General features: G+C 33.2%; 1 protein-coding gene across 1 annotated transcript in view; it reads right to left on the bottom strand.

Annotated features, from left to right (window-relative positions):
* The window catches only part of LOC137408605 (myoblast determination protein 1 homolog), a 39608-nt gene extending 29230 nt beyond the window's left edge, over positions 1-10378 (bottom strand). The window contains exons 1-2 of the mRNA XM_068095188.1: positions 10347-10378; positions 4289-4500 (exon numbers count right to left, since the gene is read on the bottom strand). Of these exons, the coding sequence (XP_067951289.1) occupies positions 4289-4449 (161 nt within the window). The 5' untranslated portion in view covers positions 4450-4500; positions 10347-10378. The remainder of the gene's footprint in view (positions 1-4288; positions 4501-10346) is intronic.
* Between the last annotated feature and the right edge of the window lie 7783 nt (positions 10379-18161).

Genomic DNA, 18161 nt, shown 5'->3' with positions numbered 1-18161 from the left:
TCAAGCTGAACACCAGTTCCGGTAAGACAAAGCACTATAATTAGAGGTGACATAGTCAAGTAATCTAATCATATCCTGTATTCAATACATCAAAGGGGTGTTGTTTGAGTAAACTGAATTAATGTCGTGAAATTTCTGTGCATTACAAAATTGATTCGTCTAATCTTTTGTTTCGAGTAAGTAATGAAAAGAATACTAATAATAATAGGAAATAGGGAATGAGGAAATAATATAAAGTAAACAAATAATAAGTAAAGATAATTTTAATAAGGAAACAAACTAAAGGTTGAAACACTTATTCAATGGACTAGTACCCCAGCAGCTCCTTCCTCTGAGAAAGCTTATTATGTGTAATAACTATGTGCACAATTATTCCACCTGGCTGTGTATTGGTTGAGTGGCTCAGTTGGTAGTGTGTTTGACTGGGAAGCTGAATGTTCAGGTTTGATTCCTGTGTGGCACAATTTCTTTTCCTAACTCTCTTAGCGTAGCTTCGGACTGACGGACACAGATCTTATTATAGTAAAGATTATGCAATCATTGTTTCATGCTCATATCTTAACCTGCAGTTTGTTTACCCATCACATCAAAGTGTTTCTAAAGATAACTTCATGACATCACAAACAGATAATTACTGATGTAACCCAAAACTGACCTGCAGCAATTACTTGATGATTAAACATGGCAGCGTCAACTGATAGTTTGGTATTGGTGGAAATATGTTAGAATATAAGTGGATTGTTAAGCTACAATTGATGAGAGGCTAGAGTGCTTGATTTGTCATCAGCAGCCTAAGGTTTGCTCACAAAGGTTACAGTAAGGTCAACATGAGCGTCTAACTTGAACAATTTTTTGCTACTTTTACAATGTCCAAAAATCAATATGAAATTTAAATATTTGCTGAGGTCAATACTAACGACATAAAAAGTGCAGAAAAAATTATATAATCGTTAGCAGTAATCCAGGCATGGCCAGAGATGTTGTTCATTTTTGATCAGATAACCTGCAGGTAGGTGTTTTAGAGGATGGTTCTCAGAAGCCAGGTAGAGTTTTGAAGCCAAATATTTTTGGCAATCTGGCTGAAGGCGTGGAGCAAATAAGTGTGAAGTCTGGATGAAACCAGCCAACAAATGTGAAAGTTCCTAGCGTTTACATAGACAAACAGACACCCACGCAATGACTAAGTACGTGATATTGAACCAATTCGCTGAACCGGATTTTGTGATATAAATAGCAACTTGAATGTAGACGTAAAAATTTATAAAAACTGCTTTAGATGCATCTCGTAAAGCTATAAGATCTATATAAGCTCTGTGCCTAGCCTCAGTTTTGCGGAGTTAATTCCCATTTGGTCCAAAGGGTATATCAAAGTATTTTATTTAGAAAGCTATGGCTAATTTATATAGACTGCCAACATTTGCATTTTCTGTTTTGCATTTTAGGCTCTTAAAGTCAAAATTATGCAAGTGGAAGATTCAGCAATAAAACATAACAAACTTGGAACAAAAAAATAAGTTTTTGGGTAAAGTTAGCTTTAGCCCTTTCACTGCCCTGCGAGAGTTTATGCAAAATCTCTGATCGACTGCCATGGACACAATTTGGCGAAATTTACAGTGGTTGTGTAATAATTGAATCTTATTGATTCGTGACAGCATAACCAATTATTGTTGATACTTCCATGGTATTTACAGTATTTACCGAATATTTCTCTAAAAAATTAGCCTATATTTGCGAAGCAAGTTATAATCTTTGATTAGGAATTTCAAGTCAAAAAAGGCACATTTTTTTATGCTCAAACTTTTGAGTTGTAATATGACTTCCACAAGCACTTCCCATGTTAGACAAAAAGAATAGCTTTTGTTGATGACATTATAGATGGTTCAGATTCATAAGTTAGTAAATACTCAGACAATGAGAGTGATAGCACAGACACTGAAGGCGGTGAAAGTAACAATGTTGAAAAGTAAGTAACATCATAGCGATCGTAGCTTCACATAGCTTTAGCAATGCAGAATATATTGCATTGAAAACTTTTTTTTGCATTTTTTGTTTTTTAACATGTTGGCAACATAAAATATGTGACATAAATGTTTTAAATAGTGTTTAAAATTGAAAAAGCATATACGTATCACACAGCAAAGTTGGCAATTTTTAGTAAAATGGCTAGCGGGAGACCGAAAGCTAAATTTGTACATAGATGGTAGTGAAAGGATTAAGCAAGCGTAATGCGAACAATTTAGACTCGAAAGTATTTGCAAAAGTTTTTAAGAAATTTGTTTTTGTTAGGCAGGTTTTCAGTTTTATCCACTGCTTTTTAATGAACCAGTTTTATCTATGCATTACTATTTAGGCTTTGTAGGGTTTGCTATTCAATTTAACTTAGTTTCATAAAATTGTGTTTACTGTTTTTTGAAAATGGACTTTCAGCCCTACCACACAAAATATATGTTTAGTATGCAAAAGATCCATCATAATTCTAACTAAATTTATGTTTAGAGTTTAACTAAAGCTTGTTTTTTTATAACTATGCAGTCTTTTTCTTCATGATTTTATCTTTTGTGATGAAATACAGCTAAATTATCTTCCAATAAGGTGTAAACTTAAAGTCAAGTATCTCAGGCTAACTACAGTGCTCAAACAGATTTAAATGAAAGTTGGTTTCGGCATGAACGTTTAGTTGAAAAAAATTGATCGGCAATATCTGTCAGCTAGTAAGGAAAAAAATAAAAAAATAATTGCTTGTTTGTAGCAATAATGCAATAACAATAATTCAGTTAACCAAATACAGTTAGTTCCTAACCAATGTAGCCTCCATGACAACTGCCAGCCTAGACCAGACAGATAATAAAATTGCATCCCTTTTTGAGTACTCGTTTGTAGAAGTTCAATGTCTACTTTTAGATTCGATTTTTAAACCATATAAGCCTTTGTAAACTTTATTCGAAAATTTTACTTGGAAAGTTGGTAAAACTTTTTCCTTCTAATTGCAAGTCAGAGCCTTAAAGTTTTGCTGCTAAAATATTTCATAATTCTGTGTATTTTTACTCTATGTTAATCAAAACTGTTAGCCATTTTGGTTAAGTTGTGTACATACGTGGAGGATAACATAAAAACAGAACAGAAAACATCATGCGATAAAAACATTGTTTTCTATTCCGAGGCGCTCACATGCTATATCTACTATCATATGTTTCAGTTTATGAACCTTCTGTTATTCCAACCTACGACTCACTATCCCAACTTCTCCGCAATGCTATTAGATTACCAACTTTTAAAAATCTTTTTTGTTCAACTCACTAAATAATTCCTGATTTTTATTTTCAAATTTTGTCATTCTTTTAACATGTAACAATAAACATCATTTCGTTGATGAGTATCAAGGCCAATAAGAGTGATACATTATACATGATGAGATGGCATAAAATTGAAATGTTTAGTGTTTTTGACAGTTTTTTTAAACCATTTGATATTGTGACATGTGACATATATCATAAAATCACAATATCATATAATATGATACTCTGATGCTAATTGCTAATTGCTCATTTCTAATTGCTAATTGCTAAATGTTAATTGCTAATTGCTAATTAGCGTTCAAAACAAAGCTGCTTAATTTCACTCAGTATTGAGTTAATCCTGTCAATAATTTTATAAATTCTTATCTCAACCTTCCTTTATCCTTTAGATTTGAATCACACACCTGGATGAAGAAACAGAACATGACATTAAACTAGAGTTTTAGATCTTTAAAGATGAACTTCCACAAAATCTTAGTAGATTTTATCAGAGAATAATGATATTTTTCTATCATCTGCAGTTGTTTTTGTTGCTTGAGATGATATGATTGCCAGAATGTTTCAAATTTATAATCGATCAAACTTTATCGCGATTAAAACACTCAAAAGAAAAATACGTCCCAAATGATGTCACCAGTTGTTATCGTTGTGATAGTTAATATCGGCTACTGCACTCGTTTCCCCCCCCCCCCCCCCCTTCTCTATTTTATTAGTCTACTTGCGGCTACAGACATCATAATCATCTTTTGGCTTGATCTGAGTGTTTTGACTGTGATCTAGTTTGGTCAATTTTAACCTTGAAACATCCTGGCAGTCAGATCACCTCAAACATCAAAAACAATCGTAAATGATAGAACAATATTGATAATTTCTGATAAAATTTACTTAAAATTTGCATAAGTTCATTTTTAGCTTCCAACTGTAACAATATATCATCACCAATAGCATTCACCATTCCCACTCTAGACAGTAACGAATATGCAAAGTTTTACCTCGGCGGTGTGACATGTTGGTGGTAGGACGTTGTGTTATAGTTGTCATACAAGTGCCCTTTGGAAGCTGTCATTGGGAAGTAATAGTTGACCAATCCTTTAGTAGCTGCCGTATTAGCCTCGCTGCCATACTGACAAGACATTCGACCATCCATCATCATGTCGTCAGAGAATTTAGCTCGAATTCCGTTATACAGGGAACCGCTTCGAACCTATTAAGTAGATATAGATAGATACATAGATGGATACATAGATGGATACATAGATAGATACATAGATGGATACATAGATAGATACATAGATGGATACATAGATGGATACATAGATAGATACATAGATGGATGTGAATTTCATTATCACTGGTCAGAGCCATTTAAAGCAAATTAGACCATGAGGCTAAAATTAAAATACAAATAAAATAAAGAATGTAAATTAAATTATGTATATTTAATTTCAATATGAAAAAAAACTCTTTATGCGTAACGTTTTTCTATGATGTGAATTGGAAAAGTTTTAGTGTCTGGTATGTGTATTAGTTTGTCTGAGGCCGTAGGAATGTGATGGATGGTCAGGCAGATTGGAGAAGATTTGAGTATTTCAGACAGCAAATATTCAATAATGTAGCTAGCTGATCAGAATTGAAGGCATTTAGATCGTAGCTGTCTATATCAAGTAGCGTAACCCTAAAACACAACTTTTGAAAGAGTTCTAGTTTTCCTTCATCAGTTTTCCATACGAAAGTGAAAAGAAAGGTGCTATTTAAAGTTATACGAATATACGGTATGCAAGTTATTGTTCATATTTAAAGTATGTTTAGATGTAAATGAATTTTTTGTTGTTTATCTCTTGCCTTGATAAACGCAACAAAGTTGGTAAAGTTTGTTGGTAAAAGATTTTCTGATGTTAGTACTATCAGGACAAAGAGCGGGTGACCTGGTCAGCAAGAAAAAGCAGCCTAAAGGCAAGCTAAAGCAGCCTTAACAAAAAGAACTTGTTTTATGGTTTTGAAATAATTTTTAGCTGCAACATTAGATTAATCAATAAAACTTTATGTGCTGTTTGTGTTTTAAACATTAGTATATATGTCATATATATTATATTTAGTATATATATTATATTTAGTATGTTTATTATATTTAATATATTTAGTGTATTTAGTATATTTAGTATATTTTAATTTTTTATTAGTTTTATCTTATTGCTCAAGTTTTGTGCTGCAATAAAAACAAATGTTTTTGTCTCAAAACTTTTGATTAAATAACTAAAAAGTATTTTAACATATGAACTCATGATTTAGTAAAAGTTTAATTTTTTGTATTTCCTTTATCTAATAGCTTTGTAAAAGAAGAAACAACTAATATATAGAAATATCTGCAAAAAATGGATTCTAAACGTTTACATATACAAAATGATGTTTTATCGATTCGACAATAAGCGGTTTAAACTGGGTAAGTAGAAAGAAAAGCACATTGAAGAGCGATTTTATATTTTAATATGCTCTGATTAGCCTAATTTATAAAAAAACTAAAGCTATGTTTAAAATGCTAAAATATTCTCATAACTTACAAAAAGCTAACCTAAAACTTTATGTCCACATTTTATTCTGTTTGTTCTGCAAAATCACTCTTGACCTCCTTGTAATGTCTCCCCTGTTCAACAGGAGATAACTCAACCTTCTAATAAGACTCACCACAGCATCTTTTATGTCTTGCTTTCAAACGAAACAATTTCAGTGAGCTTCAGGTCTCACCAAAATTGTTTAGCATCATTTAGACTTTGTGTCATATATCTGAGAGTGTATTGTTTGAAGTAATTGTTTCTTTTAAAGAATTTCTCCCTAAAATTATGTTCATTGACTAAACTTAACAAAACAACTGCCAACAGCAAACGACAATAAGCATAAAATTTTGAGCCAGTTAAAAACAAGTGCATTGCACTGAAACACTACTTTAATCTAATTTTTTGTTTGTTTTCGGCTCATCTGTATTTTCCACCTAAAATTTCGTCTATATTAACTCAAATCTGAATTGCTAATTGTTGATTGCTAATTGCTAATTGTTGATTGCTAATTGCTAATTGTTGATTGCTAATTGTTGATTGCTAATTGCCATTTGAAACAAAGATTCTCAATTCAGATCAGTAGTGAGTTAATCCTGTCAACAATTTCACAAATTCTTATCTCAAACTTCGCTTATTCTTTCGATTTGCATCACACTTCTAAATGAGGAAACAGAATACGACATTAAATGGGAATTTTAGTTCTTTAATTTTCAATTGTACATTCTAATGTAACATAAATCTAAGCCTATTCATTAACATTTCAACAAAGCTTAATAAAAAGAGGTTTATTTTTAGAACCAGACTATTATTCCCAATTATTATTATTATTATGATTAATATCATCATGGAGGGTTTCTATCACAACCTTTAGGTTTAGTTGAATGAGATCTTGAGACCTAATTACGGGCTAAAGGTTTGTCACTGTCTTCTTCCACTGAAGAGACTTTTTTAAAAATCTGCGCTGTCTCTAGAATTGCTGAATTTTGTATTGTTTTAGAGAACATGTCTGTTCCTACTTTTGGATTATTATTATTATTATTGTTAACATTAGTATTATTATTGTTATTGTTATTATCATTAACTTATTTTCAATTATTACCATTTTTATATTACCATGCCTATTTTAGTAAGCTAGCTGTTTAATGCTAAAGATTTTATTTCATTTTTGTCAGTTTTGAGATTAACCTTTTGCTGAACTTTTATCACCTTGTGTAAAAAGGAAATAAAATATGATTACTATAAGATTGCTCTGAATACGCAATCATAACCAGCTGTCAAGGAGGGGAGGCTTTAGCCAAACATAACTAAGGATGAATTCATTCTGTCAAAACTTTTTCGTCTTAGTTTTAAAGTGACGAACAAAAGATTGGAACAAATTATTAGCAGTGATTGTGACATCACTTTACAATCACTCTTACATACTTACAATCTCCCTGCACTTTAAAAAGTTTATAGTAACAGCTGGTTCAGTCCAGGAAAAAAATTATTTGACAACGCATTTTGATTGATGTGAATAAACCTCCTCTGTAGCTGGAGTAGTTGAGCTATAGTTAATCATTGTGTTGTCTATAGCATAAACTTCTTCTAAAGCAACTTCACAATGTTGTTTTATAAGTGGCATATAGCAAGCCTTATAATGGTAAATATACTTCAAACCGTCTTCACCAAATCAGTCCTCTTATAACAAAGCACACAAATCGCTAATCAAATATCACTCGTGCAAACAGGTAAACTTGCAAACCAGCCTTCTTAGCAAGTTTTTTCAAAAGACACTAACGAAAGTGCTTATTTAATGTAAAAGCACCTTTAAACAGCTTGTCATTCAGCCAATATCAACGATCATGGGCTAATTGTTTCTTAGATAGCAGCTCTAAGAAGAAAAATAGAAAGGTTTTTGTTTATTCATGTAAAATTGTCTTATCCTGGACCTCACAGACCTGTTTATATTGGCGCATGTCATTGAAATGCAACAAAACTGATTTTTGCTTAAGAAATTTTAAAAGTTCAAGTGTCTTTCTATCAAGTTTGACTCTTGTAGTTGTGCTCCATTCGTCACCTTCTCGAAATGCGCCTTTAGCACTAATCCGTTTCACTCTATGATTCAGAGCATGGTCGAAATCAAGGTCTTGCAGGAGGCCTTTTTGCAAGAGGCATCAGCAGGAGAACTCTTACAGGAGCTTTTTGTTAAAATCTGTTTTGATTAACTTGTGGTGTCTAGTAATATTTTATGATTTTCGAAAATAAAAACTTACCAAGTTGAGAGCCTATAGAAATACTATGGTCCATAGCTAGTGACTGTTTGTTTTATACCACAGTAAGGCTTTAACTTAATCTATACAAAAGAAGTAGTTCGCTTATAAAAATTTAATTCTAGGAGTAACGATCCAACGTACAAAAATTCACTTCTTGTTTCTGCATCGAATATTAGCTTTTTAGATGAAGTTTTTAATATTTTGCGCCAAGTGATGAAATTGCTCCTCAAATTTATGCAACTACTTTTATGCTGGCCAAATCTATACCTCTCTGTCTAACCTTTATATATAACAATAATAATAGCCTGAGACAGCAAACTATGTCTTAGTACAAAAATGTTGTGTTGAAAGTTATGACAGACCAGACAGCACGACTCTAATAGTATTCAAATAAAACATAAAGCCAAACTGGTTGAACAGCTAGCCCTATTACAAGGATAAAAGACCTTTTTTCTTTTGATGCAGTGACATAGAAACTCACTGGCTTACACAAGAGCCTAGTGATGATGGTTACGCACTGAGAATACGAGTCCGCATAGAAATCTGTTAAAGACATCAAATTTTAATAGCATCTTGTTTCGCCCAACCTTTGATGTCAGTAATTAAATTATCCTAGTAGGGTAGTTGTTTGTTGATATGAAGCTATATAAAATACATCTAGTATGTGATTTGAGCCAACTCAAGCCTCTACGTATAGTCAGAGGATAGTTTCTAATCTCGTTGACAACATTCCAGCCTAGTTTTTTGTGTCTGTTTTTCAAATATTTCCAGAAGCACTTAAAACAAAGTTCAATAGTCACGGCCAAATTTTCTTGCAAACTTTTGCCTCACCATACACGCGCTATTTATAACGAACTAATAAATTTTTTAGTGATAAATCGATTTTTTATTGTTATCTAAAAGACAAGCGCAAGATTTTTTAGCTTACTACAACTTTCAGCCTTCAGGACTCGGTCTGTTTGGCAATCGAAGGAAACAGTCTCTTGTTAGCTGACTATAGGTAAACAGTAACGACTTCGTAAATGAGGTCAATTGAATAGCTCATCCAAGATTCATTTGCCGCTACTAGCTTAACAATAATATACTCTACCATGCTCTAATCAAACATATTAGACTCAAACCTAATATATAGCTTATTCTACTTCAAATATAATACCATCTGACTCACTCATTCTTATCTACAATAATATACTTTTTCATACCCTAATGTAATCTAACATACTAGACGCAAATCTAATATATTAGATTTGCGTCTAGCATGTTAGATATAATCTATTTTACTTCAAATCTAATATCATCTGACACGCTCTTACTAACTCTAATGTACTCTAGTCTACTTCTATTATGCTCAATGCTCCTATAATATATTCCAATGAAATAGTATACGATCTATCCTCCTATACCATAATGTATTTCACCCTAACCTACCCTAATATATTTGTAGATAGTCTAATGTAGTCTAATTTGCTATTGTTCATTCTATTATGTTTCAAAAGTTACTCTAACCTCATTTGATATACTGATAATCCTTCCCATTCCACTCTAACCTATCCTTACATACTCTAATCTATTTATATATACTCTAATCTATTTATATATACTCTAATCTATTATTGTATACTCTGATCTATCCTTGTATACTCTAATCTATTATTGTATACTCTGATCTATCCTTATATACTCTAATCTATTATTATATACTCTAACATATTTTAATATGCCCTAGTTTACTCTAATCTATTTTCTATGTGTGCCAAAATATCTGTTAACCATTTTGAGCAAAGCCTTCTGGCATGGCTTATTTTGAAATCTCCCATTTTTAGTTGATGGATGTCAGCTGTTGCACGAACCCTCTCCTGCTTAACAACACCAAGTTTGTCTACTGAGATTAAAATTTGTTGCTTTAAGAAATAACTGGAAATTTGTCGTGAAGTTTATGTTACAGAGAAGCCAGAAAAGTGAGTTTTATTTAACTTATACACACTAGCTATCTCCCCGTAAAACTCACACTAAACTAAAATACACGTTGAACCGTTGTTAACAGATCGTTTGTCCAAGTTATTATTAGCGGCGCAGACAACAAAGAGAAATTGTAATGTAGAATTGAAAAAGCAAACCATCAGTGAAGCAATTTTATTAAAAGCTTTTTCTGCACCACAACTACTGCAACAGCTAATATCTTAATCATTCATACGTTAGATAAGATTTTCATTACGGTGTGAAGTACGCTAGATGAATCGTCCTACCTTGTACGAAGAGCGCTGGAATGTACTCACACTGCGACTCTCTACGCAGCCAGGAGTCAGCTAGTGAAGTCTACTTGTGATAAGCCACAAGCAACTGATAACGTAGCAGGTTGGCCATTCTTCATATATGATGATACCATGATATTTCGTTTGATGCGCGCTGACAACTCGCTGGGCTGCCAACCAATTACAAAGAAGAAATTTTATTGGCCGCTGTGAAATCAATTATGACATCAAGTTAGCAGGATTAATCTAAATTCTAAGGTTTTTGTGGGTACAGGTCATTAAACTATGAACCTTAATAGATTTTCATGAAAAATATTTAGAACTTGCTTTGCTCCCACAGTGGATCATTTGAACTCTAACACGTTGGAAGGCTTTGGAGCTGCTACAATTGAGCAGTTTCCTATTTAAACATTGACAACGTGTCTTTGTGGAAAAGCCAGAACAACTGCTGACTTACCATCCGCTATAGCATTGTGCTCAACTAATATACATACATTTATATATATAGATATATATATACATATATTTTTTTCTATATATACAGTCATTCCCAACTTACGAACGAGATTTGTTCTGAATCGACGATATCTGTATTGATCTATAGGGGGTCTTGAAAAATGAAAAATGAAAACCGGAAACTTTTTATTTTTGTACCAATTTCGCATCAGTTTTGAAAGCGTTGCCCCGTAAGTAACATACCAAAATTATTTCAATATGATTATCTCAAAACAAGAAGAAAAAATAATTAGCCATTTTTAGCAAATAAAATTCAGCAAATTATTTTGTTTATTATATTATCACAAGCTTAACAACTATACACAGCGCTGCTACTATGAGTGTCTTGAACCCTTGTGTTAAATTTATGTCTGTTGTTTTTTAATATTGTTTATAACAAGTTTTTTAGATATTATCGTAGTAGATATTAGTAAAACATTTTAAAGTCTTTAAATGTCCTCCAAAAACTCAAAATACAAAACTTTAGCTCAACCTTTTGAACAACTTTAGAGGCAAAGTTTTAAAATATCCTTTGTTCTACTTTCTTTTGAGGCAATGCAGATACTTCAAGGAAACACAGAAAAACAGCTCGGCTGTTTATTTTCAAGTTTTACAATGTCGTCTGATCAACGGCATTGATATATTTTCTTTTGTTTTACCATATCCGCAGCAAAAAATGATATTCCTTTCACAGAAATCCATTTGAAGAGTTGTGTACTATTGATCACTGTTCCAGCTTAACACCCTTCCACACATCACAAAATCTTTAAAAATTTTACCTTATCCCGAACTTGCTCATTTTTGTATTTGCGTTACAAGTCTTAAACTCCCGCACAAATTATGATCACAATGTTTATATTCATCTTTCCACACATATGACAAACATGACTTTCATTTCCGTGACACCAACGTACTACATCACATGGTATATTTCACTCTATGAACTTTCTGCTACTACAGATTACAACTCACCATCTCACCTCTTCCGTAATGCTATTAAATCACCAACTTTCCAGAAACGTTTGATCAACTCGCGTAATATTTCTTTCTTTCTTTGTTCCTTTTTTGCTTTTTTCTTTTAGATATGTAACGAAAAACCTTATTTTGTTGATGTTCATCAGTGACAATAAAGATTTATACATCAATTACATACTGATATCAAAATATAAATTTAGGTTACAGGTTGCCTTATACTGGTAGTTCTGGTGATTGTTTTTAAGCAAATTTTAACTTTTTTGTAAAATTGGAAAAGCAAGTTTAAATTTCATGTAGTTTTTATATTTGTTAACTTAAACAAAACTTAACAATTATACACACAATTATACATGCATGCCAGCTGCAATTCTAGATTTTGAAAATATCTTTGAAAATCTACATAAGTTTTTTGATGCAAATACATACGTTTATGTAGCCAATTATCTAATAATTCACCGGTTGCAAAGCAACAATTTTGTCTGGCTTCATAAGGAACATATCATTTCAAAACAATAATCTAGATAGAGAGATATTTAAACTTTAAAAGGTTTTGAAACTAAAGTCGATTTTGTTGCTTTTCAATGATATGCGTCACTATAAATAGGTCTGTGAGATCTGAGATAGAAAGATTTTATCGAATCAAACAAAAATCTTTCATTTTTTCTCTTTTAGTTGCTGTTCAAAAAACAATTAGCATATGATCACCAATATTGGCTAGATGGAAAACTGTTTAAAGGTAATTTTGCATTACAGATGCATTTTTGTCACTGTCATTTGAGAAACTTGCTAAGAAGGCTGAAGAAGAAGCTAAGAAGAGTGTTATGTTATGAGCGATTTGTGTACTTTTGACATAGCGCCCATAGTTATCTCTCATCCAATGACAACGAAGAATTAGAGCAAGGTGCTCGCACCTCCTTATAAAACTAGAAACCAACTAAAATAGTTATATATACCGGTATATATAGTTATGTAGTCTTTACTATATTAATAGCCATCGCACCTTTTTGCCCTTTGAACCGAACAAGCTATGCTAGGTGTGTTTAGAAAAAGATAACGTCGCATGGGAATGCTACTCTGATATTCAGATACATAACCATGTCATCTGTGCCACTCGACCACCTTCCTACATCTAAGAATAATTATATGCATAGTTATTACACCTGATGATTTCTCATGGTGCACAGTATTGCCAGTTTATTAGTCTTTACTATAATAAGAGTAGTGTTCGAGGCCACGGTTGGAGGGAAAAAAGATTGTATCACCTTGGAATCGAACCCATGAACATCAACTTTGTAGACTGACACTCCAACCACTGCATCAATCAACCTTCAGCATAGGGTTGTGTGTTTAGTTATCACAACTGATGATGTTTCACCGTACTCAGGACCGCCAGGGTGCTAGTCACATTAGTATGTGTTTAAAGTAGGGTTGCACGATAGCTCGATAGTCGATTGCGATAGTCGATAGTTGTCTATTTCGATATGAGTATGTTGCCTATTTTTAGCCTATCGAAACATCCGAAACAAATATATCGTCATCGAGTAATAAAAAATAATATAACTCGATAGTTATCGCCCTCGGATAGCTCGAACACATGGTTAACTCGAAAGGATTTGTTTGGTTCGTTCCCACGCAGTGATAAATTGCTTTAGATAACTCGGCCTCAACTTGGTTAACTCGAACAGTTTTTTTGCCCAACAGCTACTACCACGGTTGTTATCGCTTTAGAATATCACTTGAATCCAAGCCATAGAGACAAATCTCAACTTTTAGTAGTTCTTAGACGTCGTTATTACCATCATCGGCAAAACATTTTGGTTAACGATTTTTTAGAGGTTTGCAAAAATCAAATTTTGCCAATCATCCACTTAGCGATGGCCCTCCAAAAGCTAAAAAAAGTGAGCTAACCTTCAAATAAACTGAAAGAAAAATCGGCAAAATTGATCTTGGTTAAAACAATGATATACAGCCCCCTGTATATCATTCTTGGGGCTGTATATCATTGGTTAAAATGCTCAAAAAAAGATGTCTTTTCTTCTGAGCATTTCAACAGCAATCAAGTTTGGCTAATTTTAATCTGAAAACGTCCTGGCAATCACATCACTTCAAACAACAAACCAATCTCAAGCGATAGAAAAGTCTCTATACTTTCTAATGAAATGTTTTTTAAACTTTACACTAGAAGCCTTTTAATTTGCAACAAGCCATCTATGAGTTTGATTTATATATAGTTTGTATATGTACATTTATCTACTAATAAATACATGGACTTGTGATAGTGCTCTGATAACTCAAACGCTCTGATAACTCGAACACCATTTCGTATTCCTTCCCACAATCCTCGATCTTTTCAGGCACGATATATTTGATAGTTTTACCAGCTGCCAAGTCACTCGATAACTATCGGTGAACTCTGTCTGCTCATTGATAATTCGATACTATCGCTATCGGTGGGACAACTCCAACGATAAACGAAAACACCTTTTCAAACAACAAATGCCATCCTTAGCTTAAAGCTATGGATGCATTGGCTGTAATGCAATGTTAGATTAAAATGGAAAAGCATTGCTGAGTTTTCCTACTAAAGCCAGGTTTCCATATACGCCGCAAGCACCGGTGGCAGGGTCGCAGGGCTAACGGCGGTGAAAAGAGAACCCACTTGCCGAATACTGCCGTTAGTTGCCAGCGGTCAAGGTAAGAGTTCAGCGCGGTTCATCTTTCACGAAGAGCTGCTGGCAAAACCTTCTCGAAATGCACTGTACAGGTGAAGGGTAGTATTTTCGAATTGCATGGTGAGCGAACATTTTGTCAGCCTTGTATGAACAAGAGCCACCGAGCCTAACGTCGCGAGTGTTTTGCTGTGCAAGATTACTGGAGGGGTCTTGCAATTGATATGGGAACCAGGCTTTAGTCCTGCTAACTTGTAGCTGGTGCTTGCAATATACACTGTACATGGGAAACATGTTTAATCCTACCGATAAAGTGAGGTTAGGTCTTAACACAGATAGATTTGTAAAGTGACAGTGGTCTTAACACAGGTGGATGTGATGGCTCATTAGAAAAAAAAACCAGAGGGTACCCTTTTATGCCTTACTCTAGTCTTGGATTAGAAACTAGCTTAGAGCTAACACATAACAGCTAACACATAGCAGTTAACACGTAACAGCTAACACATAGCAGTTAACACATAACAGCTTACACATAACAGCTAACACACTGCAGTTAACACATAGCAGCTAACACATAACAGTTAATACATAACAGCTAACACATAACAGTTAATACATAACAGCTAACACCTAGCAGTTAACACATAACAGTTAACATCATTATATTACATTTTTAAACTCATATGTTTCAGTGTATTTTGAATAAAATTATCTGGATTCTGAAAAAAGAATTTGATCTTCTATGCACGGTGGCAACAAATATATCAGCTGATCACACTTACAGTGGTGATACAAATTATGGAACCGCCTTTGAGTTTTAATACATAATGCGCTATAATGGCTCTCATATTAGTTATATTCAGTCCAGATATGGAAAGTTATATATCATTAGAAAGAAAATTTTATCAGCTGTCGCATTGTTTATTTTTTTTCCGCATCCAAACATAATAATTCCATCGCTAGTGCAGTTAAAAGTGCAACTAGTCAAGGTGTTTCATAACAAGTCACTTTTTTCAAAAACAGTAGTCTGGTAAATGATGTCTACAATTCCCAAATTCTTTGATCTGCTCAGTTTAACAATCATCTAAGACAACAATTGCATTGAGTGAGACGTTGTGCATTATGCAACGTAACCCAAGTAGTATTGAAAAGTCCTTCTGCTCTCAGTAAAAGTCATTCTAATAACTTCATCATCATGCAGAAACATATTGTGGAGTACTACAAAGTGTGATGATACCATCTGCTAGAAGTCTGTTTGATAGAGAGTGGCTGTTCCAGCAAGATAATGCTCCATGCCACACAGCCAGAAGAGTAAAGAAGTGGTTTGCTGACAATAATGTTAACACTCTGACTTGGCCTGCTCAGTCACCAGACCTTAACCCAATTGAAAATTTGTGTAGCAAAATAGGCAATCTCGTAACTAAAGACAAACCCACTAATAAAAGAAGATTGATGGAGCTTATTGTGCATTCCTGGCATCGGATAGTGACACCTGAAGAGCTTCAGACGCTGACAGATAGTATGCCCAGGCGCTGCCGAGCAGTGATTGACAACAAAGGCTGGCCAACCAAGTATTGATCATCTTAAGGGCCAAAACAGCTCTTTTCAAAGCTACTAAACCTTGTCTTTAAGTTAATTCACAATAAAAGCCATTTCAAAGAAAAGAAATATGTTATTTTATGACTTGTGGTCAGACACTATTTAATAGAAATGATAACTGTACAGTAACTCTCTGACAGCTTTCAGTAAACCTCTAATAATATTTTTATATAATATACGATGTGGTTTTAATTTAAGTTTATTAAAAAGCAAACATTGCGACGAAACAAATGATATATAACTTTTCATAGTTATGTAAAATTTTGATTGTAGAAAAAACAAACACAACTCAGAATTCATTGCTATGTAACGAAAATTAAAGGCGGTTCCATAATTTGTATCACCACTGTATAATTGAGGTTACTCAATACCCGGATGGTCCTGAATCTCACTGTGCCAAAATACCACTTTGAGAAATGGACAATACTTGTCTATTTTTAGTTTCCAAGCCTTAGTGCCAATAAATGGGCATTGTGCTTAGATTAAACTCTATGGCAATATATATTATGCAAAACCCTTTTGCAGTAGACATTTGCAAGGAAAAAATAAAAGTTTACCGAAAAATTTTCAATTATTATCCACATAAAACAGTTAATAACTTAAAAACTTGAATTAAGATATTTTAAATAAGTATTGTTTAATTGTACTTGTTAATGCCTTCTTATTTAAGAAATACCAATAATCGCTTTTGACATACAATTACATTACATAAATCCTAGATAACAACAAAATATTTCTAAATATCCAACTGAAAGGTAAATAATATTTGTCTATCTTCAACGATAATTAAAAAAAGAATTAATTTAGATATGATGATGCAAAAATAAGAATAAAGATGCATTTTTAGTGAAATGTGAAATCAATGTTACTGCTGTTACTTACTTGTGTGCCACATAGAGATGGAAAGAGACACGAGACATCTTGAGTACCGACTTGTCTCGGATCGATCTCGTCTCGACCTAACTATTGCCAAACTCGAGACAGGAAATAGAACTAAAGCGCCTGAACACAACTGTTAAAACATGGCTGCAGAAGAAGAAAAATAAAGTTGCCGGAAATAAAGTAAGACCTATTCAATCGATGGTAAAAATACACATGTACAAAGCAATATGTTTATAATAATTATTATCAATCAAGCTCAAAACTCTTAGAAATATATAACTTCGCCATTTTAGAGCAGTTTGTGTCACTTTTGTTTGCAAAAAGTACATGCATATTGCTAAAAAAATGTTATATTTAAATCGTTTACACCAGGAGAAAGTTCAATTTAAAAAGAGGTTTATCAATTTCATATTTCAAGGGCTCTAGTCCTAGTGTAGTGAAATCATCACCAAATGCTCATTATTTTACTGTCTCGTGTCTCAAGTCTCGAATTTTTATAAGACAGTGTCTCGAGTTTCGTCTCGAACTTAAAAAACCTGTCTCATTTCACCTCGAGTGCCACAAATATCATCATGCAAGAAATGCTATGACAAGCAAATCCATTTAAAACAGGAAAAATTCCTAAAAACAGCAATAGCATATTTTTTTGCAGCAAGGTTTGACTAAAAATCTTTCCATTTCAAAAAATCTATAAGTTAATATACAAACTAATATTATACTAATTAAGTAATAACACTAATCAAGGAAACAATATAAATGCAGCCTTGATGTTTATTGAAAAGAGATGGCATATCAAGAATACACTGATACAAATGTTAACATTTACAACTTACAATAAATAGGTTTTGATTTTGTAAATTCTAAGAAACTACCAGCTCTCTTCAAAAGTTCGTTCTCTGAAATAGACCCTGCACAACTTTTGATACAACATACTTCTAAAAAAAACATTGAGTGGTAGATATTCCAAGAAAAATAATGATCTTTATCTTTCATCAGTTCATAAGTTCAATGCAAAAACAAGTAAAACAGCGCTGTGTTTCATCACATCTAAAGTCTCTGAATGCTTCAGCGATTCTGAGTAGAGTATTTATGGTCTATCGCTGACGTCATGTGTCAAATGAGCTCTGCTGACCCGTGATAAGGCTATTCCTTGAATTAAAAGTGAGTTGAGAATGTAAACCTGTCATCA

This window comes from Watersipora subatra, chromosome 11, assembly GCF_963576615.1.
Source record: "Watersipora subatra chromosome 11, tzWatSuba1.1, whole genome shotgun sequence".
Lineage (NCBI taxonomy): Eukaryota > Metazoa > Bryozoa > Gymnolaemata > Cheilostomatida > Watersiporidae > Watersipora > Watersipora subatra.
Note: the sequence above shows the minus strand (reverse complement) of the source record. Positions and strands in the feature narration are given on the sequence as shown.